General features: G+C 43.0%; 1 protein-coding gene across 1 annotated transcript; it reads right to left on the bottom strand.

Moving 5' to 3' along the window:
- Nucleotides 1–2,179: 2,179 nt before the first annotated feature.
- Nucleotides 2,180–24,697, bottom strand: rgl3a (ral guanine nucleotide dissociation stimulator-like 3a). Its single transcript, XM_056279897.1, has 17 exons — nt 24,506–24,697; nt 18,889–19,175; nt 16,593–16,637; nt 14,556–14,725; nt 12,732–12,886; nt 12,247–12,558; nt 11,886–11,989; nt 11,415–11,499; nt 8,983–9,057; nt 7,853–7,939; nt 7,704–7,736; nt 7,465–7,586; nt 7,161–7,256; nt 6,805–6,940; nt 6,455–6,715; nt 4,671–4,782; nt 2,180–3,227 (listed from the first exon to the last, which is right to left on the bottom strand). The coding sequence occupies exons 1-17, from the start codon at nt 24,695–24,697 to the stop codon at nt 3,073–3,075; spliced, it is 2,427 nt and encodes an 808-aa protein (XP_056135872.1). The 3' UTR covers nt 2,180–3,072.
- Between the last annotated feature and the right edge of the window lie 760 nt (nt 24,698–25,457).

Consider the following 25,457-nt stretch of genomic DNA (forward strand, 5'->3'; position numbering starts at 1 on the left):
TTCTTACCATTCCCCCATCCATCCATTATCCAAACTGCTTATCTTTACTCAGGGTCGCAGGCATGCTGGAGCCTATCCCAGCCGTCATTGGGCAGCAGGCGGGGAGACACCCTGGACAGGCTGCCAAGCCATCACAGGCCTCCCCACCCACCCACCCACACACATACACACACACACACACATTCAAACCTAGGGACAACTTAGTATGGCCGATTCACCTGACCTACATGTCTTTGGACTGTGGGTGGAAACCGGAGCACCCGAAGGAAACCCACACAGACACGAGGAGAACGTGCAACCTCCACACAGAGGATGACCCGGGATGACCCCCAAGGTTGGACTACCCCACAGCTCGAACCTAGGACCTTCTTGCTGTGAGGCGACTGCGCTAACCACTGTACCACCGTGCCACCCTTATCTTATCAGAAGTTAATAAATCAAACAGTACAAGAGAACGTATGAATTAGAAGAACATGGTAGCAAAGCACCATTTGGAGAAAATTGCTTTATTAATAATAGGTGTTTGACAATTATAAATAAGGGCACAGAGGTTAAGTGCTGAGACTAAGGGTTACAAATAATGCATCTCTTGAAACAAAACATTAATACATACTCGCATGTTAAACCACACATAACATAAACCATACATACATAAACCATATATAACACATAACCATGAGAATTTCACTCACACTCACACATAAAGCACATAGTGCATGGTAGGGAGAGACGGGCGGAGCCGGCCAGTAATGGGATGGATGCTTTGAAGTGATTTGTGGACACTCGGCCTTCACAGTTCATGATGGCCAAACCAAACGTTTGTCCTGTCACCTACCTTTCTCCTGACTCCCTGGCCAACTTGTTAGTATGTGATGTAATGTTCTACCCAGAGCAGATGCAAGTTTACCAGATCCACTTAAAGGGATCTGGTAAACTTGCATTATAAATATAAAATGGCTAAGAAGTTCTATAATTTCACTTGGACCTATTTCTCAATACCTTCTGGCCAACACATATTTCGATGACGCCTTTTTCCAGAGGCAAAGAAATTAACCTTTGGATCATCCCTGAAAGCTCCCTGGCTTGTTGGAAGGATACCAAAGCATTGAGATGACCTCACATCCTAAAAACTGACTCCCCAGTCTCTGGGTGTCCACATACAGAGTTCATTCTCCAGACTCACCTACTTTACAGTAATTTATGCATCACACTCGGGTGAAGTGAGCAACACTGGTTTTCAATGAAGACCTCCAAAGACCTCTTGTACCTTCATACTAGCGTGAGCAAAGCTGTCCTTGATATTGGATTCTTAAGGGATTGGTTTCCCGACCCCCATTCACCTCCACAGTCAGTAAGAAACAGGCGGTAGGGGCCAACAGCCGTCCTCCGTCAGCATCTGGCAGGGCAACTCTTCTAATTTAAATCCCGAGCTAGAACTTTACAGAGCAGGTCACTAGACTCAGGAGCACACATATCCAGGTGCACACGTACAGACCCCAGATGCACACCAGATTATCTTCATTTTACAAGTGCAGACAGAGGTTGATCATGTTCATTCAAGTTGTACAAAAAATATAACTCCCATTTTAGAAGTTTCTTTACAAGCCATCCCATGCCAAACAGTACATGTCCCCAATGACAATTTTCAGGACAAAATTGTCATGATGGTACAAAAGGATCCAAAAAGAACAGAGTGGAAAACCACAGTAGCTTTAAAGACTAAGAGGAAGATGAGTTACAAATACTTAAACACTGACATACATTTACGCCACAGAAGCACTCTAAAAGCTCAACATTGAAACATATTCAGGATCTATAGATGATTAAATTACCTCATTAATAAAAAATGTAGCTCTATAGCTACAGGACAACCGAAAAAAATATTTAACTTGTTATTGCTGCTGCCAGTTCTGACAGTGTTAATGTGACTTTGAATGTTCCTGCTGCACCAAAAAACAACCTTTTTAACAGTTTCTGTGCTACACAATTGTTTTTCAATTGAAGACAGAGTGAAAACGTAAAGGATTGTGAAGTATTTGGCAAATGTGACCGGGATATGCAGGGGAATGCCGTCTGACCAAGCATCAGTGCAGGTCCCTCACTCACTCCCACCACCTCGTTTTGTGAGCTGTGGTGCAACCACACGAATGCTCGATAGGAGGTGAAGGGCTCTATAATGCATGCAACCATCGAGCTCACCTCACTTCATTTGTCCATTCTGCAGCCAAACATGCACTAAAATGTTTTTATAACAGCGTTATGACGTAGATGAATCTCATTCCATGTATTTACACAGCTACAGTACTCTCACTGTTAGATTTTTGAACCTATGTTCAAGAACCAAAAATTAGGTGGAAGAATGGCAAGACTGAAAAACAGTCTGTACATTGAGGAGTTTACATTGAGTGTGTGTATTACTTCAGTAGGTTAACAGTATAGGTCCTAATATCATAGCTTACTTATTTATAAAACAGATTTTTTTAAAAAGAGAGAGGTCAAGATATTGTTTGTCTCTCTGATGTAGTTCATGATTAGGGTGAATAATAGAATAACATCTAAAACGCAAATTTCATGACTTCCTTCTCTGAATCCTGACTGTGCCCCTCTCTTTTCTAGGCCTCACTTTTCCCCACATACATTTCCCCAATTTTTCCTGTCTCAACTCTTAAACATGTCCAGAACTTTCCCTTTATCCCAGTTTTTTGGCCCAACATCCAAACATGTAGATCTCACTTCACTCTCTCTCTCTCTCTCTCTCTCTCTTTCACACACACACACACACACACACACACACACACACACACACACACACACACACACACACACACACAAACACAAACATGTGCGCGCACACTTCCCCCAGTGAGAACTAGCATCTTCTGATGCCAATACTTTCAATCATTTTTCACTCCAAGCCCTCAGGTTACTTGCGGAAACTCAAGAGGACTCTCCGACCTGCTGAACGAAAATTTCATAGAGACCAATTGATGATGTTGGTTTATTGCTACAGATGTGTGGTTCCTCAGAATCCTTCTAGATGTAACTCTTCCTTTCAGTCAGGAGAAGTGCTCTTCACTTGGCATGGCGGTTCTTGGGTTGGGCCCTTGGGCTAGAAGAGGAGCCATGATGAAGGGTGTGGCTCCTCCAGCGCTGGCGCAAGACAAAATCATTATTGGCTGAAGTGCACATGGCATAGAAAACGTTGGCTTTGTCAGGAATCTGGAGCTCTGGGAGGAAAAGAAGAATGTGCATCAGAAGAAAAAATCCTGCCTGCCAGGACTCAATGTGGTTGAGTCACATTTTCAACTAGGGTCTGAGCTCACATCTGTGTGGTTTAGTTCATCCTCAGCTTTGATCACTATGGCATATCAGTTGTATCTAGTCTTACAAATGTCTAAAGTTGTGGCAAAAATAGGGGATGCACAATACATCAGCTCCTATACCAGTATCATCAGGCATCAGCCGTGAGGCCAGTGAACAAATTTTAGCTGGTGTGTGGCCAACCATTAGTTTCTCAGTTAAACCACAGGGTGGTTTAACCAAATGTATGTGGCGTTGGCACACAATGGCTCTGCATTGTGGGTTCAGTATTTTAACACAAAGCAGGTGGAAGAGTCATGTCAGCTGTATGGATATTTTTTATGGTTTGTAAACATGTCAACAGAATTGGAGTGGGCAAGATGAGTCAGGACGAAGTAACGCAAGGAGGATTCAGGGTGAAATCCTTCAACACCACAAATTTAACTAGTTCATTTAAAGATCCGCCAACTCAAAGCTACAAAGAATCGTGAACACCACAAAGTCAAACGCTATAGCAGCAGAGGTGCCTGGTGACACTTCCAAATAGCATTCATTTGATAACGTGAAGAAGTTTAATGAGAGACAGCATAAAAGCCAAGGAAATTACAGACAATTATGGGGATGAATGCACTCGACCAGTCAATTTCCATAAACGGATAGAAGATTTTGTGGGCCAGCTAATCAAATCGATCCCTACTACAGACTGTCAAGCTTGAATGTATTTTTTTCAATGTTTCTCCCTATTTTTCGAGCCGTCCCGGTCGCTGCTCCACGCCCTCTGCCAATACAGGGAGGGCTGCAGACTACCACATGCCTCCTCCGATACATGTGGAGTCGCCAGCCGCTTCTTTTCACCGGACACTGAGGCGTTTCGCCAGGGGGATGTAGCGTGTGGGAGGATCACGCTATTCCCCCCAGTTCCCCCTCCCCCCCAAATAGGCGCCCGGACCGACCAGAGGAGGTGCTAGTGCAGCGACCTGGACACACACCCACATCCGGCTTCCCACCGCAGACACAGCCAATAGTGTCTTTTAGAGATGCCTGACCAAGCAGGAGGTAACATGGTGATTCGAACCAGTGATCCCTGTGTTGGCAGGCAACGGAATAGACCGCTATGCTACCCGGACACCCCAGTGTTTCCCCTCCTGCACAATGAGACATGTAATCATCATTTAAGACAATCTGTTGCACACTGGATCACAGCTTCAGAGAGCTTACAAAGAAAACTATTGGACTGCTTGTTAACAGCAGAAGAATTCAGTTTGGGCAAAACTATATAGCATCACCAGCTCTACAGGATTTAACATTATGAGAAGACTAACTATACTGGCAAACACATGGTAGTTAGGCCTACAATGACAGCAGCGCACCCTTGTCGTTGAGCACTTGGCTGAGGCTGAACTCGTGGAAGCTGACATCCTCCATGTTGTGTTTTTCAAGAGCCCTCTGGATAACCTGAGGGGTGTGGTCCTGGCTTGTCAGCTGGGAAGCACACAGAAGAGTAGGTATCAACAGACATTAAGTCCATTGTAGAGCAACTAAATTCTTTTGATGAGTTTGCATCCACCGAAAGGTGAAAAAGCATCTGTAAATGCTGAGCTGATCTGGGACCAAGTGATGTTAGTGTAGCAGGATAAACACAGCTGAATCTAATAAGATTAATCATGGCTGTGTTGGATTTAGGTATAGCAATGAGACAGCAGTGATAAAACTGTTGACTGTTGTCAATGTAGCCAACTCACAAAAGTGGCACAGGGTTTATTTTTTTTTCTTCCCAATTGTATCTGACCAATTACCCCACTCTTTCGAATCATCCCGGTTGCTGCTCCATCCCCTCTGCCGATCTGAGGAGGGCTGCAGACTACCACATGCCTCCTCCGACACATGTGGAGTCACCAGCCGCTTGTTTTCACCTGACAGTGAGGAGTTTCACCAGGGGGACGTAGTGAGTGGAAGGCTCATGCTATTCCCCCCAGCCCCCCCCCCGAACAGGTGCTCCGACCAACCAGAGGAGGCGCTAGTGCAGTGACCAGGACACATAACCATATTCGGCTTTCGACCCGCAGACACGGACAGTTGTGTTTGTAGGGACGCCCAACCAAGCCAGAGGTAACACAGGGATTCGATCTGGTGAGCCCATGTTGGTAGGCAACAGAATAGACCGCTACACCACCCGGACACCTAGGTTTAGTTCATTTTTAAGTGTAAGACATTAACTGTGTTTCCAAGTATTAAAAAGATTGCTATACTGTTATTTTTGGAGACATGTATAACATACTCTTGTACTGACTGTGGTTTTCAAACAGTCCTTCCACACTTTCAGTTTTTTTACAAAAATGGACCATAATGTCAGTTGTGAAGTACAATTGCTGAGAGACTTTGTTGGGAAAAGAACAATACGGGATAGTTTTCTGTAGTTTGTTATTGCAAGTAGGTCCAGTATTGACTGCACATTTTCAGTTCAGCAGCTGACATCACATACTATTTATATCATATCCTGATTGAATGCTTAACATTAAAATAGATGCTTTTGCAGCAGTTTAATCGAGCTAACTCAAGCTTGTCTGAATCATGTTTTTAACCCAGAAAAGCAAGCTGACAGATCAGAAACACTTAAAAACTTTTATCAAAAGATTGATTTGTTTGAACGTGTTAAAGGTGATAGAGAACGTCTTACTTGTATCTCTGTCAACGGTGTTTCTGTGAAATCCTACCCCGAATGAAATTACATGGGCAATACCAAGTGACAAAATATGAGGGAATGTGAGGCTAGGAGAGAAGTGTGGTGGTGGTGCAGAAAAATATATATTTTGCCAATTTTCTTACCAATGAGGATTTATAATGTTAACAAAAAAGGCAAAATATTTAATATCCTACAACAGCATATAATTTTAGAAACACTCCCTCCCAAACATTTTGGGAGGGGTCACAACCCTCTCGAATCCCCACAGATAATAATGATAAATGTGTGACAAAAATATCAGTTTGTGAATGAGTGTTAGAAGCCAAAACAGAACTGGGTTGGACTTCAAGTGCAGTCTTGAAGTAGACTATGATTCCAAACTAAATGAAGCAAATCTCTGTTGTCTTAGTACGGTCAACCAATCATCTTTGCACATAGAATATGGCAGTTCCACTGTTAAGTCCCCCTTACCAGTATGCTCTTGTAGACGTTACCATTGTTGCCACACTCCACGCTGACCCTGATGATGCACGAGTCTGCCCCTTGTTTGTTGTAGACGGGCAGCGAAGGATGCGGACAGCAAGTGGAAGATGACGACTCGGGGCTCATGACCAGTGAGGAGGAGCTGAGGTCTGGCTGGGAGGAGCTACAGGAGGAGGTGGAGGAACTGGGGGATGAGGAGGAGGTGAGGGAGAAATCCTCAGCTACATTGTGGAGCGAGCCTGAAAGAGACTGAGAGAAAGGCGGAAAGGGAAATGCATACTGTCGTGATCCAACCTGAGTTCCCTAAAGATGAATCAGAATTAAATCTTTGTCCATACCTTGAGTTTGAGTCTGAGTGGTGACGGTTGTGGGGTGGACAGGTCCTCCATCTCTGAGCCGCTGGAACTGGAGGACGACACGCTGATTTGGTCAGCATGGGTCTTCTTGCTGGAGCTCTCGCTGGCTGTTCGTAACCTGCACACACAAGTACTTTTCAGATACTCAATTTATCAGTGAGAGCAGCCAAACTGCCTCTGAACTCTTACAAGACCATTGACAGACCTGCTTTGACCTTGGATTATATCATGTAAATGAGTAAGAGTGGATAATAATTTTCATCACACAGAAGAAGCTACTGTCACAAAAAGGACACCTTAGAGAATGTGTTAGGTTATTCAGCCTCTTGCAAACTTACGTGGCAAGCTTCCTTGTGAGCAGGCGGTGGCTCCATGAGTTGGGTGAACTGGGACAGGGGTCCACTGGAGGCTCTAGATCACGGGAAAGCTCATAGCTGAGAGAGAGAGAGAGAGAGAGAGAGAGAGAGAGAGAGAGAGAGAGAGAGAGAGAGAGAGAGAGAGAGAGAGAGAGAGAGAGAGAGAATCTGGAATGAACAGGATGGATCTACAGAAGAGTATCAAGAAAAAAAAAGCCTTAAAATATTGATTGTGTCTCTTAATACATTTTCTTTGTTGTAATTTGTTGATAAATGTCTCTCTTACCTCTCCTGGTCTGTAAGCAGTGTGTGGGCCTGTAGCCAGGCAGTAATGGTGTGGTTTACTGGCAGGCTGTACTGGGAACAGGATGCCTGAAGCTGACGTATCTGGGAAAGAATCTCATACTCCTGAAATAGAAAAAAACAAAACAAAAAACCCCCCAATATATATGCAACAGAATTGAAAAGAATGCCACCTGTTAGTAAGTGAATTCTTTTAGTGTACCACTAGAGGGCGGCACTTACCCTTCTGCGCTTCTCAAAGTTAATGAGACCGCCCTTTGGAATGGTAAAAACAATGTCATATATCACATATAACACCTGTTTTAATACAATAAGGCAATGATCACAAACAGTGGCAGTTTGCAGGCCATGCTAGGGAGGTGTGTGTTTACCTCCACGGTGTCGGTTAGCGCTGTGTCGAGCATGGTGAGAACAGTCAGGTAGGTGCCGAGGTATGGCACAATGCCACTGCTGGAACTCTGCAGGACAGCAAGGAGACCAAATCATATTCAGGAACTAAACCATGTTTACACTTGGTGACTGCATTCATCATCCCCACCATCATCTTCTTCGCTTCTCACCTGGGTAATTGCACCTCAACGTCTGTCTATTTATTTTGTTGTTTGTCTCTGGGCCAGTTCCATGCACATGTTCAATGCCAAGTCTTACAATGTGTCCTACATAAAGCATGATGGCATAGGTGCCAGCTCTGTGAATGCTGAGGAGCTTGAGCAGCTCCAATATCCCCCCCCCCATTCTACTACTTCCAAAAAATAAGGTAAAAAATAAAATATGCTTAGTCAAATCAAAAAGACATCGTTGATGAGCCAAATATCTGCTTAGAGACTGGAATGAGATTGGTTGTGTCACAAACCATCAAATAAAATGAACCAAACTCCATGATGTATGACTGTCTTTGTGACTTTACCAAATACATGACTTTAACTAAAGCCATAAGCAACTTACAACTCCAAGTTTTGTTTAAAAATTTGATAAATACAAGACAGATGGTCTATAATAGTAAGCTGTGTGCATTGAATATCAGTAATGTTCCAAACTATATTATAATATTTCTTAAGTAGGTAGAAAAAAATTACATTTGACAAGTTGGTCTAGAGTTTTGGTGCTTTTGGAGCTTTTTTGTCAGGGAGAACAAGGGGGGGGGGTGCTATATGTGCTTTTTCATCTATTTTTAGATGAGCAACCACAATTATTTTCAGATCCTGCCACCTATGCATAGTGGTAATAGTAATGTTATTGCAAGTGTGCAAGTTTTCACATTAAATGAAAAAAACTGAAAGGCAACAGAGGAACTGGAAATATGGGGTCTATTTTAGCAGCCTACTTAGTCATCTTTTTTTCAGTTTAAGTTTGCATAAGCTGGCCTTAGTGAGGATGTGACTTTTGGGGTAGTGAAACTGATGACGAAGCCAGTGAGCAGAACAGACCTCAGCTTAAAAATGAGGAACCAAAGGATCAATTCTAAACATATGGCATTATTTTGTGTTGATATCAGTCTTACCAGCTGTCTGGATATGGGGCAGAGTTTGGGTGATTTAGGTTCCAGGCTGGCATCCTCTTCAGGGTGACTCCCATCCTAAAAATAAGATAAATATAATCTCATTTGATGTAACGGGAGTTTGATATAAAAATACACCCCCTTTTATAAAAGGCTTGTGATAAGACATTGTGGTTAGATGACATCATGCTATAAGTAGTTATGTATCTGTCCTCATGTCAAGTTGGGTTTGGGCTGATTGACAACCAAATTTTGCACACACACACACACACACACACACACACACACACACACACACACACACACACACACACACACACACACACACACACACACACACACGCCTTTGAGCAAAGCGAAAAGTTATATACAAGCAGATAGCTGCTCCTGTGTATGAATGTGAGTGTTTTGGTGTGTGTGTTGTGTGTGTATGTATATATATATATGCACACACCCAACTATGTTTTAGTGGGGTGTTATAAAATCAGCAGTTACTTAAATTGCTCCACTGATGACCCGAGAAGCCATTTTTAATTATAGTTGTTTATTTTGACTGGCCATGAAGGTAATCAGTTCTTTCATAACTTCATAAAAACTGGTCCAACAGTGTTAACAGCCATATTCAATTCAATTCAATTCTTTATTGCAGACTCAGGGTCCATAACAGATAAAGACAAATAGGTAAAAGACAAACCCCAGACAATACAGAGAGTAAACACAATAAATAACATAAATGGGACAAATCAGTGTCGTATAAGAAGGCAGCTGTACCAGTGGTCCCACTGCCGGGATTGGTAGCGTATAGCACTGAATCTTATATCAGTTAAACTGCTGATGATTACATTATCAGAGTCATTGAGCCGGCAAATAAACTTATACACAAGCTTTCTTAGAAGAGCCTGAAAGGTATTGACTCCTGCAGCCACAAACATTTCACTTGCACTACACCATCTAGGTCTTTTTAGCAGTATTATCCTAGTATCATTATAAGCTACTCGAAGCCTCTGTAAGCTTGCTTTTTTATAGTTTGACCACGGGTGTGATGTATAGAGTGTTGTACAATATGCTCCGAACAGAGACATCTTCACACTAACTGAACACATACCAAACTTGCGTGATAGAGTGTTTGTTTGTGCATACATCATGCAGCATTGCCTATAAATATCATCATCGTCTGTCATTTGTTCAGTAATATAGTGCCCAAGATATTTCACCTTATTACATACCCCAAGATTATTATCAGACAATTTAAAATCAAGACCTTTTAGATGATTGACCTCTTTAGTTCGGCAGATCATGACAGCACTCTTACTAGCATTGTATTTGATATCATGCTCCACATACACACAACATATATCAAGGAGCTGCTGGAGACCACTGCTACAGGGACTAAGAATGACAAGGTCATCTGCATACATAATATGGTTCACCAAGGTATTACCAATCATGCACCCAATGTTACAGGCTTTCAGCTGCTTGGACAAATCATCAATATGTAAATTGTAGAGAACTGGAGACAGAATTCCCCCTTGTTTGACACCATTGCTAACCCCAAATGGGGCTGAAACACTATTGCCCCATTTCACTTGCATAGTCTGGTGGGCATACCAATAAGCCAGGATTCTCACAATGTATTTAGGCCCCCCCCTTTGACTCAATTTAACAAACAACTTTCAATGATTAACACGATCAAAAGCTTTAGAAACATCAATATAAGAACCGATGAGTTTTGGCCTCTATATTTGTTTACAATTTCCTTTAAGGCAATGTATTTAGGCCCCCCCCCTTTGACTCAATTTAACAAACAACTTTCTATGATTAACACGATCAAAAGCTTTAGAAACATCAACATAAGAACCGATGAGTTTTGGCCTCTATATTTGTTTACAATTTCCTTTAAGGCATATATACATAAGTCAGTGCCATATTTAGCTTTAAAACCAGACTGGTTAACCATGGAGTTGAGAAATTCATGCACTCTATCCAGCAGGATTCTTTCTAGGACTTTTGACAGTATGCTGGCTAGAGCTATAGGCCTGTATACTTTATCAGCTTTGTCCTTAATGACTGGCACTAACAGTACAGACAACATTGAGTCTAGTAACAAACCATGGACCATAAAGCCAGTAAAACAAATAGCAAGGAGAGGAGCTAACCTCGGACTGGCATATTTAATACATCATATCATTATGCAAACCTTCATATCTTACTTTTAACTCAGCATCACCTTATGGAACAAAGCACAAAGTGTTGCAGGTAGATTGCACGAAAGGAACATTCAGGGTCTTAAAACAATTTCAGCACTGAAACCAATTCAAATGAATTCCCATTTCTGTTGTTGTAAAAATAATTATTTTAGAATTATTGGTCATTCCCTCAATAAAAAGGATGACCATGCCTCATTATGGCAGAAATGAGCAAAACACAGCATTTACCTCCACCAGGATCTCTCTGCTTGTCAGCACACAATTCTCATCGGGGAAGGTTTCACATAAGTGATCAAAACTGGCCATCACTTCCCTGAAAAGCACCAATGCCAAACTTATCAAGAGACTTTCTTCAATACATTTTCAAGTTCAAAAGTGAGCTTAAACAAGACAGCGATTAGAAAGTTTTGCTATTTATTCAGGAATTGTGAAATGGCACAGCGTTTTTTTCCGAGCCTGATCATCTATGATTCAAGAGCCAAACAAGATGCTAACTAGTCTTTGCTAGTACTTTGTTTGGCTCTGAATTACAGATCCAAAGTAGCCAAAGAAGTTCCTAGTAACAACACAGATTCCATTGTTATTGTAATTTGTAGTCTGTTAAAAACGTTTTCATGGTGCAAGCCACACTTTCCAACTGAACTGTTCCATTTCAGAAATACCAAAACAGCATCCCTCTCCCTCCTCCATTTCACTGACCTGCTGACGGCAGCCCAGGTCTTCTTGAGGCGGTAGACGGCATTGGATTGTAGGGCTGAGAGGATGGCCCTCAGAGAAGAAAAGTTCCTCAGCTGTCTGCACTCCTGTAGGGGGTGCAAAAGGTCAAGGCAAGCAAGACAAATTAGTTTTATCACAGACCTGACGGTTCAGTCTAGCCCGGCACATTCATCTGAGTTACCATCAGAATACCATGCTGCCAACTATGTTATCTCCTGTCTAACTTTATGAAGATATACTGATTTAACAAGGCTAGTTTCCACATGTCAGTTATTTATTGTGCACTGACATCATTGTACAATATCCCTAACCATTCTCTGAGTGTCTGCTGTTTGATGCCAACCTGCGCGATGGCGATCCACTTCTCAATGACGCGTGCTCTGTGGATGTGGCAAGTGTGTGAAGAGTGAGGCGAGCCTGGGACAGCGGAGGGGTAGGAGAAAGAAATGAGAGAGATAGGAGAAGAGGCAGGCGAGGAGGTGGTAGGACTGACGGTGGGTGGACAGAGCAGAGAGGTGATGACACGGTTGGTGACGGCGTTGAACTGGGCGATGGTGGCGCGGACGGTGGGTGCCAAGTTCCGGTTTTCTTTCTTGTCGCGCTGGGACCAGACACAGCCCAGGCAGTGGAAGGGCACCACTCGGACAAACAGTTCCTTTTGGAGAGAGATGGGGAGATGCAGAGAGGTGAAGAACAAAAAAAAAAAAGAAGAAAAAGATGTCTAGGGAGAGATCTTAGCAAGGAGCTAAAGAAGATCCACAGAAATTGGCATTGAAATTTCTGTTGGTGCACTGTAAGCATATGCACACATAAAAGATGGATACCTACAGCATCCAACCTGGTCAGCTGTTCGGCAACTTCTTTCACAGGAAAGTCCATGAAGTTGTGTCTGTCCTCAACTCCTTCCTCCTGATCTCCATGCTCCTCCAGCTTATTAGACTCACCTTGTTGCTTAGTCACAGACTTGTGGAAGGAGGTACAATCTATCACAGAGACAAAATAATGTCCAACTGTAAATAAATTGACCACTCAATAAGAGCTCAATACAAACAGGCTCTGACACTGTTGACCTTGGCATGCTCTTGGACCGGCTTAAGGACTGTGGCGCTGTCCTCTCTGGATTTGCTTTCTTGGATAAAGTCCTATTTATCTGAGAGAACATCGTTCTTCACGGTAATTGTTTGGTCATTACACGTGAAACTTTATTGCTCACTATCTGTTACGATATTGTTTTTGTGTGGACTTACTGAATACTGGGTAGAACTACGGTGCATAGCTGCACGGGAACAGAGAGGGAAACAGATTTTTTTGGTTTGTTTTGGATTTTTTTCTTCCTTTATCTCCCCAATTCTATCCGACCAATTACCCCACTCTTCTGAGCCGTCCCAGTCACTGCTCCACCCCCTCTGCCAATCTGGGGAGGGCTGCAGACTACCACATGCCTCCTCCGATACATGTGGAGTCACCAGCCGCTTCTTTTCACCTGACAGTCAGGAGTTTAGCCAGGGGGACGTAGCGTGTGGGAGGCTCACGCTATTCCCCCCAGCCCCCCCCCCCCGAACAGGCACCCCGACAGACCAGAGGAGGTGCTAGTGCAGCGACCAGGACACATAATATCTGGCTTCCCACCCGCAGTCACAGCCAATTGTGTCTGTAGGGATGCCCAACCAAGCCGGAGGTAACACCCACTTGGTGTCTTTTGACTGGAGCAAAAAGCCACAAGAGTAATGCTACCTCTAAATACTCCACGGTGAACTTTGGCATCCAGTTCCTAGCCCTTTGCGATTCTTTTTATATATGGCAACTCTTGTTAAAAGTATTTGCAGCTATAAAATCAGTTTCCATTGCTATGCAGAAATTTACAATTGTATGTACATGAGTTAGAGTTATGCTTGTCTGTGGTTAAAAACTGGATGTCATCTAGTAGCTCACATCTAAACTCCAGCAACACATGGATGCTAGTTATTGGCCGCGTGAGACATGGGCATCAGTTTGATGAGAACATTGAATCTAGACAGGCAATCTCTGAGAGTTCCTTGGTGTTGCTTTTGATCCAATTCTTTGAGCTTTTTCAGCACACTCAATCCCAACTGCCTATCTATCCTGGAAGAGGGAACCCTCATCCGGTGCACCTCCCGACATTTCTCCCATTTTTCCTTTAAAATTTAAATTTATTATTATTCTTTTTGGCCATTTTTCCTCATTAGATGGGTCATCTAAGGATAGAGCATGTCATCCATTGTCATTTAATTTATCTACCTGATGTCACTGTGAGAATGCAAAGAACCCTCTGAGACTGCAACTGTGATTTAGGGCTAAACAAATACTGATTTTTTTTAAGACTTCATTTTTGAACGAAGAACAAACAAATCAGAAACAAAATCCTCCAGGCACGGTAACAGTTTCTTTGCCCATGCAGTGCTTTTCATCAAAACTCATTTTGTGTTATTAGTACAGACCCCACCCTTTCCTCCAAAACCCTACTTTTCTATTTTCTAACACTCCTTTTAACTTTCTGTGTCCTGTGTTTGTGTTCTATGTGAGCAACAAATCAACCAAAAAAAAAAAAAAAAAAAAAAAACAGTCCTCCTTTATGGAAAATGAGGATAATCTTGATTATATATCCCATATAGAAAAATCCTGTTCCTGCACCTTGCTCCTGGATACTCTTCAGCAGGCTCTCAGCAGTCTGGGCAATGCGTCTGAAGCAGAGGCGGTGGCGTAGGTGGGCACACAGCTTCCTGAGGGTCTGGTACTGCGGGGGGTCACGGAAATCCTCAGCATATTCCTCCAACCACAGCTTTATCACTGGGTGCAGGGTACTGAAGGGGGGTACAGTAGGGGAGATTGATAAATAGCACATAAAGTGGCAGAGGAGGGATCCATGTTACTCGCTGATTCTCGCCTTTTCTTGGGAGTCCTGCCGAGGAACAAGGATCTCTTTTACAAGAAATGGGCGAGACAACATCAGTAAATGACACCCAGAAATGAAATCTCTCATGGTAAATAACACTAATGAATAATTTTCATGGTAAATAAAAAGGAAGGAGAGAAGGAAGAATAGTCACTGGTAAATTAATATCTGCTTCAATTATCCTCTGCAAGATCTTAAAGCAATGGTTCTCAGCCAGATCCTCAGGTACTGCTGGTTTTCTATTCTACCGGGTACTTCATTACATTCACCTGTTGTTCCAATTATTTCAACCAAAGATGGTTTCCTGAATAAGACAGACAGGTCACTGGCTATATCTTCCATCGTTCTTTCATTTGTGAGCGCCCTCTACGAGTAGTAAGTGTAAATAGCATCTAAAATGAATGGGCGAGATAGAGCTGAGTCACAACTACGTGGCAAAAAATGTACTTTATCTCATCTCATCTCATCATCAGCCGCTTCTCCAGGGTTGGTCGGGTAAATGTACCTTATATTACTCTAAAACTGTCAATCTTCTTTTGTATGTTAGGTTCTGGATGGTGTTATGTTTAAATGCTTTCAAACCCCATTAATTAATAAGTCCACCCTACTGTCAACCTTATACAATTTTTTTCAGAAGCCAACTTCCATATTTGTGAGGCTAAACAACAATGGTTAGCCATGTTGGTTAAAAATCAACATCTTGACATGTTTGTGTGACGTGATGACATCACTCATAGAACAATAGAATGAAATTCCATTTTCTACAAATATAAGTTATATGTCAGTTTGATCTATTTCTATCTAGTTTGGATACAGCCTGTGTAGAAATTAGCAAATAAATATTTTGATTGTAAAATTCACCCAGTGACCCCCAATTGAGCAGGCTAAACCAAAATCAGAATCATGTTTATTGGCCATGTAGGTTTGCCCATACATGGAATTTGACTCCGGTTTCATGGCTCTCTCAGTGTACTATATCATAGAAAAACAACACTACAGCACAACAATCTCCAGATATACAACAATCTTCAGATATAAGTACCTTATTTCCAGCCATCTAAACACAAAAGTTGAATGTAATTACTACCTGGTAGAGAAGAAAACCTGCAGCTCTGGCAGTACCTGAGGACCTGAGAACCATTGCCTTTGAGCACCTTTGAATCTTGGCCAAACTGAAGAAAGTAATGGCCATTAGCCTTTTTTTATTATTATTTCCCCCCTTTTTTTCCTCCCAATTGTACCTGGCCAATTACCCCACTCTTCCGAGCGGTCACAGTCTCTGCTCCACCCCCTCTGCCAATCCGGGGAGGGCTGCAGACTACCACATGCCTCCTCCGATACATGTGTAGTCGCCAGCCGCTTCTTTTCACCTGACAGTGAGGAGTTTCACCAAGGGGACGTAGCGCGTAGGAGGATCACACTATTTCCCCCAGTTCCCTCTCCCCCCCGAACAGGTGCCCCGACTGACCAGAGGAGGTACTAGTGCAGTGACCAGGACACATACCCACATCCGGTTTCCCACCCACAGACACGGCCAATTATGTCTGTAGGGATGCCCAACCAAGCCGGCGGTAACAAGGGGATTCGAACCGCCGATCCCCATGTTGGTAGGCAACGGAATAGACCGCTACACCACCCGGACGCCCTTGGCCATTAGCCTTAAGTGTTCAAATACAACACATGCACAATGTTATCTAAGAACACTTCCCGCATTCAGTGACGGCAGACTGAAAAGAAGGTTTGATTATGTAACTGAAAGGTGTTTGCTCTTTTACCTTCTTAGACACACAGTATTATCCAGGTTAGCGACTGAGTCATCTCTGTGGAGAGAGATAGAAGCTAGTTACAGAACATCATTTGATTTGAAGGCGACACATTAAATATTACACACATTAGAACAGTGTGGTAGTGACAGCAATCATCCTGCAACAGGAAGTTCCCAGGTTATTTCCCCATGTCCCCACCACCAGCTGCATGACCACTACCAGAGAGGATCCTGTAGTCTGACCTTCTTGTGGCAGCAGGGGGGCAGCCTGGGAATAAACAGTAACACTCCTGAGTTATAAAAATGTTGCTGCCTCCAATAATAAATAAAATAATAACAATGGATTACATTTATATAGCGTTTTATCTCCCAGTCCTCAAAGATGTTTGTTTTTTTTAGAGGGGATGTTTCTTGCCACTGACAAGTAAGCTGGTCTTGCCAGTTAACACGGTTATGTATTCATAACTTAGCTCAAAATAATATGAACTGAAGTTGCACTTTGACAAAATTGTCACAGAAATTCCAAGAAAAAAAAGAAAAAAAAAGGAGGGATGAACCACACACCCCCTGTACAAAAGCCTCTCAGCTAGAGAGCAGAAAACACATCTCTCCAAGGTTGTACACAGGATGAGCATTTCAAACTCACAGGAAGCCTGTTGCCACCAGCACCCTAGATATGAGGGTGTGTGTTTGACAACTAATACTGCAAGTCTACATCAGAGTCATCCTGACGGTACAACAGACAGCTACACTAGGATACAAACTAACATTTTTATTCATGTCTCATTAAAATAATCACATTTTAATCCATTAAAATAGTCACATTTTAATCTTTATCTGCAACATGAACTTACTGAGGGTGACCAAAACATATAAATGGATAACTAAATAATTAAAATCGATTAGATAATGATTATGAAATATGAACAGAATGAGCTTTTTTTTTGGGTTCATTCTGGAATATCTGACTTAAACTCTAAAACAACACACTCGCCAACAGTTATTGAAGACATGCGACAAAAAAAAAAAACAAATTAAATTTTGCCATGGTCAGTGACAACGGTCTGTAACTACCACAGATGACTAGACTCACAAGCCCTTGGATAATGGGACAGACCCCTTAGTTGACTGGTTAACGTAGTCGCCTGGGGTGCGGGAGACCCCGGCTGCCCCCTGAATTTGCTACACTAGTGTCAGAAGTGGGATGGTGAGACCGCCCAGAGGTGTGAGGGAGCTGATATGCTGAAGCACAGGGACGCGTTTCCCGAAGGAGGGGGGTAATGTAACAATCATGAATGACTAGACTCGCTAGCCTGTTGGCTAACGGGTCAGACCCTTTGGTTGACCAGTTAGCGCAGTTGCCCGTGGTGTGGGTGACCCATGTTTGCATCCCAGCCACGGTGGCTCCCGGCTGCCCCCCGAATTCGCTACAGGTCTAATGGTCAATATTGAAATCGATGCATGCAGTGTTTAGTTGCATGCTCTCAACTCTGGTTGATACACAAGTGGGTACTCCTGTTCAGCACCACCTCTCCATCTCTGCAGTTTGATCGTTCAAGTGTTTGTATTTTTTAAGCAGATTCTGGCGGTGGGCTTATAATAACAGCCCCAGTAGTATCCTACCATTGAATATCTGTTGCTGAACTTTTCAGTTTAGGTATAGACATCTATGAATTTAATACTTTAGACTGGAAACAGTAATCAGAAATAACTTTCCCTGTCTTAAAAGCCTGAAGACAGCATAATAATTCAGCAATAATTATTTGTCAATGACTTGTATTGTCTTTTTTTTTTACACCTTTATCTTTAACTGTTCACAACTGTCTCGAGAATGGAGGGAATGGTCTGGTCCTACCTTAATATTCATGAGCTGATCTTTGACTGATAAGTACAATATGGGTTGATGGTAAGGGTGGGCGGGGTTTCATATTTTGATGATTTGGTCTGAGTGGTCGTATGTAAATTAGTTATGTTTGATGATGTGTGTATCAGAAAAAAAAGATCAGCTAAGAGAAGCTGAACTCGAGGAGCTCTTATGGAGAAAAATATTTAAACAGAATGCTAATTTTTTACCTATATTTTTTTCAGTAGAAAGTGAATGCAAAATGCATGATGATTAAAGTTATGTTAGAAAATAGTGTTTAAATTCAATCCATCTTTATAGCTTTTATTCACACTTCAAGTCAAACAGTGTAGACTGACTTGTAAACTAGCACAGAGCCCTCATCGTTTCAGGCTACATACATTTCATAGTTTGGCAAATTTCTAGGAGGAGTTCAAACCCTGCCATCTGGATGAAATCTCACCTCTGAAACAACAGTTCTATGAGGGTGCTGGCAGAGGTGAAGGCCCTGTAGGTGGAGAGGAAGATGCGAGTGAATTCGACTTCCTGGTGCTCGGGGTCCAACAAGTGAGTGACCAGGCGCTCCATGGTGCCAGCCTTCAGCCGCCGCACCTTCACTGTGTGGTACTGGATGAAGCTGAGGGTTGTAGGGGTCTCTGCCGAGTTACTTGGCTGGACAGGATCCCTGCGCAGTGTGATGCCAAATACTGCTCCATCCTCCACCTCCTCCCCCCATTCCTGCACTGGGTCCTTGAGAAACAACAAAACAGAATGAGTGGAGAAAAGGTACATTCTCTACATCTAAGAGCCCTAAAAGAGACTTGACATTTTTGTTATTTTATTTAACACAAAGTTAGAGACAAGTGGCAGATCCATTTGTCCCAGCACCTGTTAAAGATGAAGACGTTCTTGTTGTGTTGGGACTACTGTGGTGACAACGTGGCTAGTGATCAGACCTGGGGACAGATCTGTCCAGTAGATGACTGAGCTGTAAGACATGTGTATGCAAGCATCCATCCTCAAGTTTCCTTGAGGAAAACACTGAAACCCCACAAGATCTAGAGGTTCTGTCCCAGCACCTGTTAAAGATGAAGACGTTCTTGTTGTGTTGGGACTACTGTGGTGACAATGTGGCTAGTGGTCACACCTGGGGACAGATCTGTCCAGTAGATGACCGAGCTGTAAGACATGTGTATGCAAGCATCCATCCTCAAGTTTCCTTGAGGAAAACACTGAAGCCCCACCAGATCTAGAGGTTCTGACTCTTTTCTCCGACCATGACATGGATCCATAAAGTCACCACTTGTTGTTTGTTTGTACTGATAAACCATGAATAATAAACCACCATGTCAAAAAGCGTTAGGTCTTTTATATGCTACAGAAATGGTTTTCAAAACCATAGGTCAAAACATATGGCCACATGGTCATGGGATGTCCACAATAAACACATTTTTTTGGGTACAGATAAAATGCATTCAGTCTGCAAAGCATTTCTTGTCATAAAAAAGTGAGATTAAAAACAAAAGGAAAAAAAGTGTCATGTCTGTGTAGGCCTAAACAGCTTAGTTTTCCTCATCTCTCCTCGCTTAGTTTTACAGCATAAAATATTTGGAGGGTCCCAAGCCAAACAATATCCCCACAGATGGGTCATGGGAATCCTTGTGCTATGGTATCTACATGCAGAACATGACACTAAAATGTAGCAAGGTAGAAACTACTATTACTGATTACCCAACAGATAAGATGAAATGATTCTCACAGTTTTTCTCCGCAATAGTTTTTCTTTTGAACACAACAGAAGTTCAGTAAGAAATGAAAGAATGGCAATCCTGAAGATAGAGCAGCACAAGTTGGAGTTGGAGTTTGACAATTCAAGGCCCTCAGTTTCATTACTTGACTTCACACCTTCTCAAACCAAGTAGGATTACAAATTCATTCTTTTGTGAGGGATACAAACTCATAAAGGCTGGACATGAAACCTGGAACCCCGAAAATCCAACAACATCCTAGTATTCTTCATTTGCCATAGACTCTTACTGCATTAAGAGTGTAAAATGTCAACAACATTTATTTTATTGAATTTAATTAATTTGGCCATACACTTGTTACCGTTTAACACACCATGAAATCAAACCTGCCTAAATATCTGTGGGGCTACATGTGCATATGGAGGACATATTTTCCACTGCATTCACAGCCGTACATGTCAAATACAAATAACTTAGGATAAATGTGAAGCCACCCTGTTTAAGGTCAAACACAGTATCGGCTGACTGCATACTTGAGATTCTGCTTTTAACACAGCCTTGAAGTCATAGGAAGCTGATGTAGTCAGGCCGTCTGCTGGGGGTGAGGAAAGCTTGTTTTCTGCCCGTTATTTTCTATGGGGCCCGATGAACCAATGCTGACATATTTGCCTGCCTCCGCTGTAAAACCCCACAATTAATAGTTGTCTATCAAAAATATGTGTTTTGACACAAATAACCCATGAGGATCTTTTAGAGACAAACCCCTGTGAGTTTTTGTTTTTCCTCTCACGCATGATGAAAACGCATAATCTGCCCTATTAAACAACAGAAAACAGGTTCCATTCAAAACACTCATATCACCTCCACCTGCTTTGGTACAGGTGGACAGATGTACACAACTGTGACTAGACCAAATAGTCGATACTGGACAGTTACATCACAGGCAATATCCAGCATATAAGGTTTTAATACAAAGAGGTGTGAAAGCGGTAAGCCTGCTGATGCCAGTTAGTTTGGAGGCGAGCAGCCCACAGTGTTGTTTTATACCTGACAGCACTTCATGGACCAGTATTTACTGCTGAGATAGGACACTGAAGAGAACACAGAGTACCACAAACATCATGTCTTACTGAGCAACACGCACGCACGCACACCAAAGCTGTCACTCCGGCCAAGCAAAAGCTCATTAAAACGGACAAACCATCATCTTGTACACAGCTCACAACGGTTTTGTCAAAACCCGACCTAGCTAGGGATATTCCGTGCCATACTGCCAAGCATGAGTGATTCATTCGGCTAAAAACGAGTCAGAAAACAGGAATTAAGTATCAAGCAACGTAAACCCTGATTCACGTACCATTGACAGGCGCCATTTGCCCATGTTTCCACGCTGCGTGGGGGAAAACACGACCGAAAAAGTGTTTAGTTAGAGTGGGCTGCCATAGTCACGTCCCGCTGACCCGAGCGAAGTGGAAATGACTGCGCTGTAGCCGGACATCTCTCTACATCTTCAGATTAGCCTGCCTTCCCAAATCACACCCTTCACCTCCCACGTTACCGGTGCTGTTAAACCGGGTTTCCCGCTATGCCACGGAGGGAGAACGACACCGAACTGGGAAGCAACGACTTTCTCAATGAGGTTACCAGACATGAAAACAGAAATAACCTGAGTGCAGACCTGCTGGGACAATTGAGGGAGGGATTGAAACCTTAACCCTAGAAGAGCAACTCCTCTTACACGATAACCGCGTCAGCTGGATGAATGACGTAGTTTCTCTGTAAACATATAGATGCAGACCGGTACGGTTAAGTCTCGTTGACTTTACCACCGCTGTTTAAACACTCCATCCTATTGACCGGCTGTTTCTACCAGGTGTTGCTGCGCATGCGCAGATCCGACACTGCAGGAGCACGGGAATAATGTTGACTGTCTGATGAGACAATAACAGGGAAAGCACCTAACCTTTCAAAAGCTCTATTAGTCATTCCATTAAGCTATTTGAAATATAATGCAAGACGGTCGAGGAAAAAATTGAGCCTCCAAGAAGTGACAAGAAAAAAAAAAGAAAGATTTCTTGGCTAACAACAACACGTATCATCTGATCAGCCAAAGATTCTTGTTCCGCATTTCTGAAACATTCTTCCTAGAATCCAGTTGGGACAGTTTTTCTCGTCAGTCTCAAGCCTGCATACATATCCTATCCTACTTCCTTATGATGAAAAAGGTGTGGTGGGGAAATGCAAAATAACATGTCTGATCTGTCTTTATGTATGCTCAACATATGTTTGATCTCTTCTGAAAAGGTTTGTTTTACTGTAAGGAAACAAACTAGATTCCTGGTAAATATTTGCATTAAACATTAGCCTAACATACACTCGTCACTGACAGATGGCATGTCTTCAACCAAGCTGTTCACTTCTCATTTGGCAGAGGACAGCCTTGAGTCCCAAAGCAAAGAATGAGAAACTTTGTATTACTTTTAATGAGGCCGTCTCTCGCCTCTGAATATCCAAAACCATTATTCACTGTTTGTCATGGTCAATTTTGGTCTCACACACTGAACAAAAGAACCCGGGTGCTATCAAGTGCAGAGCCCTTAATTAATGTTGATTAGACACATGAATCAGGGATGAGGTTGCAGACCAATGAGAGAATACCTACACACTTTTGACATTTTCCCACATTCCAGTGAATAAGTTTTAAACATTTTCATCTAAGCAGCTCACTGACTGCAGTTTTCAAATGGTACATTGTATGTATGAGAAATCCAATACTGTCATGGAGCAACAGACAGGCTTCCTTTTCAGCGTCACAAATGTCTCCTGGTCAAGTGAAACTGTTGAACAGCGAGGAAACAATAGCAGAAGTTTCCAGACAACTGTCTGACGTAGAAATCGCCTTAAACCAAGCACATGACAGCTGTTATCATGGCACTCTCTAATCTCCATCCACACGGGCATGGGTGTCATTTCACTGTGGCAGTGAATTACCCCTAATAATTCACTGCTGCACGGCTGTGATATGCCCAGGTCCTAATAAATCAACTTCAGGTTAGAGGAAGCACATTATGTTGCAAGTTAAATAAAGTGTTTGATTCTAAAATGAGGAACCCATAAGAAGACAAACTATTTTTTTCCTCTTTTTTTTTAAGGGTAGTGAACTTCAGTCCCTGGTTTACATACTGGTGACCCTTTTTGGAATTGATTCTCTACATTTTAGCAACAATGAAAGATGACCTTTTTTGTTTTATCCTGCAAAAATGGTCTATATGGGAAATAACTTCTACATGGCTTCCAGCAGAACATAATGAGATACATGGTGAGGTGGATTCCCCAGTGTTACTATTTTATTCTGCAACCCCAAATGGCATTATTGCCAACATTTGAGGAGGTCCCCTGGCCCTGGATCACTGTGCACTCTTGTTGAGATATTGTAAAACGTTTTGAGAAAAGAACTTGATAGTCAATCAAAGAAATCAGCAAGTTTCTCAGGATATAAAATGGCCCTGCAGGACTACTGAAACATGTGATATTTGTAGACTCATTCTGTGATATGTCTATAACCAAGGCATATTGCAGAATGAAGCTGAGTTGCACTGGCCAAATTTACTGGGAGTGATTTTCCAGTGGCATGCCCACACTGTAATCAGCTATGATAAACTGGCATGCAACGCTGAGGCCTTGTTCACACTGCAGGCAAATCGGAATTGTTTCTCAAATCAGATCTTTAAGACTGTCCGCACTGTTATTTGCATGTGGTCAGATCGGATTTGTGTGTGCAGACGTAACGAGCATGAACGACTCATTCATACGCGTTACATCTACAACTCGTTGACTAGACTCGCTAGCCGGCTGGCTAACGGGTCGGACCCTTTGGTCAACTGGTTAGCGCAGCTGTCCGTGGTGCGGGTGCGGGCAACCCGGGTTCGCATCCCGGCTGCGGCGGTTCCCGGCTGCCCCCTGAATTCGCTACATTGGTGTCAGAAGTGGGATGAGGAGACCGTGAGGCCATTAGAAGCGCGTACGCCCAGGGGCGTGAGGGAGCTGGTATGCTGAAGTGCAGGGACGCGATTCCGGAAGGAAGGAAGGAAGGAAGGGGTTGTGTAACGAGTATGAATGTGTAGACTTGCTAGCCGGTTGGCTAACAGGTCGGACCCTTTAGTTGACTGGTTAGCGCAGTCGCCCGTAGTGCGGGCGACCCAGGTTCGCTTCCCGGCTGCAGCGGATTCCAAGCTGCCCCCTGATTTCGCTACACAGACATCACCAATCAAAACGGATTTGTGCTGGCCCTCTGAACAAAGCCTTAACGGATGCTATTCTCCGCTGGCTCACCTCACACTTGCCATCGGTGTCCAGTGACTGAAAGCTCCTGAGCCAGACACCAGGCTCCGTGTCTGTGTGGATGTCTCCGCTGTGGCTTGACCTCAGGTACAGCAGTCTCTTCATCCGCCCCATTCGTGACCGCAGGCCCTGAGTATCCCTCTTCCCACCACTCCCTCCGCACACAGCCAGAGAGGACTTCATCTCCAAACACACACTGGCTGTAAACGTCACGCTGGGGAGATGCTCCTAGTCAGATCGACACCATGGCTGCTGCTGGATCTGTGTCGCAAAGAACGTGCAGAAAGTTCCAGCAAATCTGCCATAGATCTTTATCATCATCATGCAACACGGAATTGCTTTGTTAGTGAAATGAGAATTGATCCGACCATCAATAACTCCCCTGATTTATATCTCATATCATATCTACCTCTTGCCCTCTTACAGGGCAAGGTGTAGATACGCTGACTTTCCAATGACTTTCCATTAATTTAGAAAAGATCAGGTTCAAAAATGGGGCCAGTGGTTGTTCAGCAGTCAAAAGCGCGTCAAGATGAAGTTACCAAGCAATGACACAAATGTGAACATTGCACCAAAGACTAATTCGGTTTTGTTGGACGTCTTCGTCATAATGACCCAACATCATTCCATGTAAAGAGCAGCGCCTTCTTTACAAAATCAGGTCACACAGAAATCAGATTAATGAATTGAGCAAATCAATTTAACCATGCAAATAAATGAATGGGTTTGGCTTGCGTGAGAAAATGAATCTTTTCCTTGAATCAACTTTGAGTAGGCTGATAAGCCATTCAAATCATGAAGGTGCGATTACTTAAAAGAGTTTGTTGGAAATACTCATTTGATCGTGCCAAAACTTTATTTCCAGTTTACAAAATAAATCACAGACACCTGGAGAGCATACTGGTAAGAGATGGACCTTGCTGGTTAAAAGGTCTAGTTAAGC

The sequence above is a fragment of the Lampris incognitus genome, chromosome 5 (genome assembly GCF_029633865.1).
Source record: "Lampris incognitus isolate fLamInc1 chromosome 5, fLamInc1.hap2, whole genome shotgun sequence".
NCBI lineage: Eukaryota > Metazoa > Chordata > Actinopteri > Lampriformes > Lampridae > Lampris > Lampris incognitus.

Coding starts and splice junctions, on each gene's coding strand:
- rgl3a (XM_056279897.1), bottom strand. CDS start 24,697: ATGAAGTCCTCTCTGGCTGTGTGCGGAGGGAGTGGTGGGAAGAGGGAT. Junction 9,058..11,414: donor GCAGAGAGATCCTGGTGGAG/GTAAATGCTGTG, acceptor TCTTATTTTTAG/GATGGGAGTCACCCTGAAGA. Junction 6,941..7,160: donor CTCACAAGGAAGCTTGCCAC/GTAAGTTTGCAA, acceptor TTGTGTGTGCAG/GTTACGAACAGCCAGCGAGA.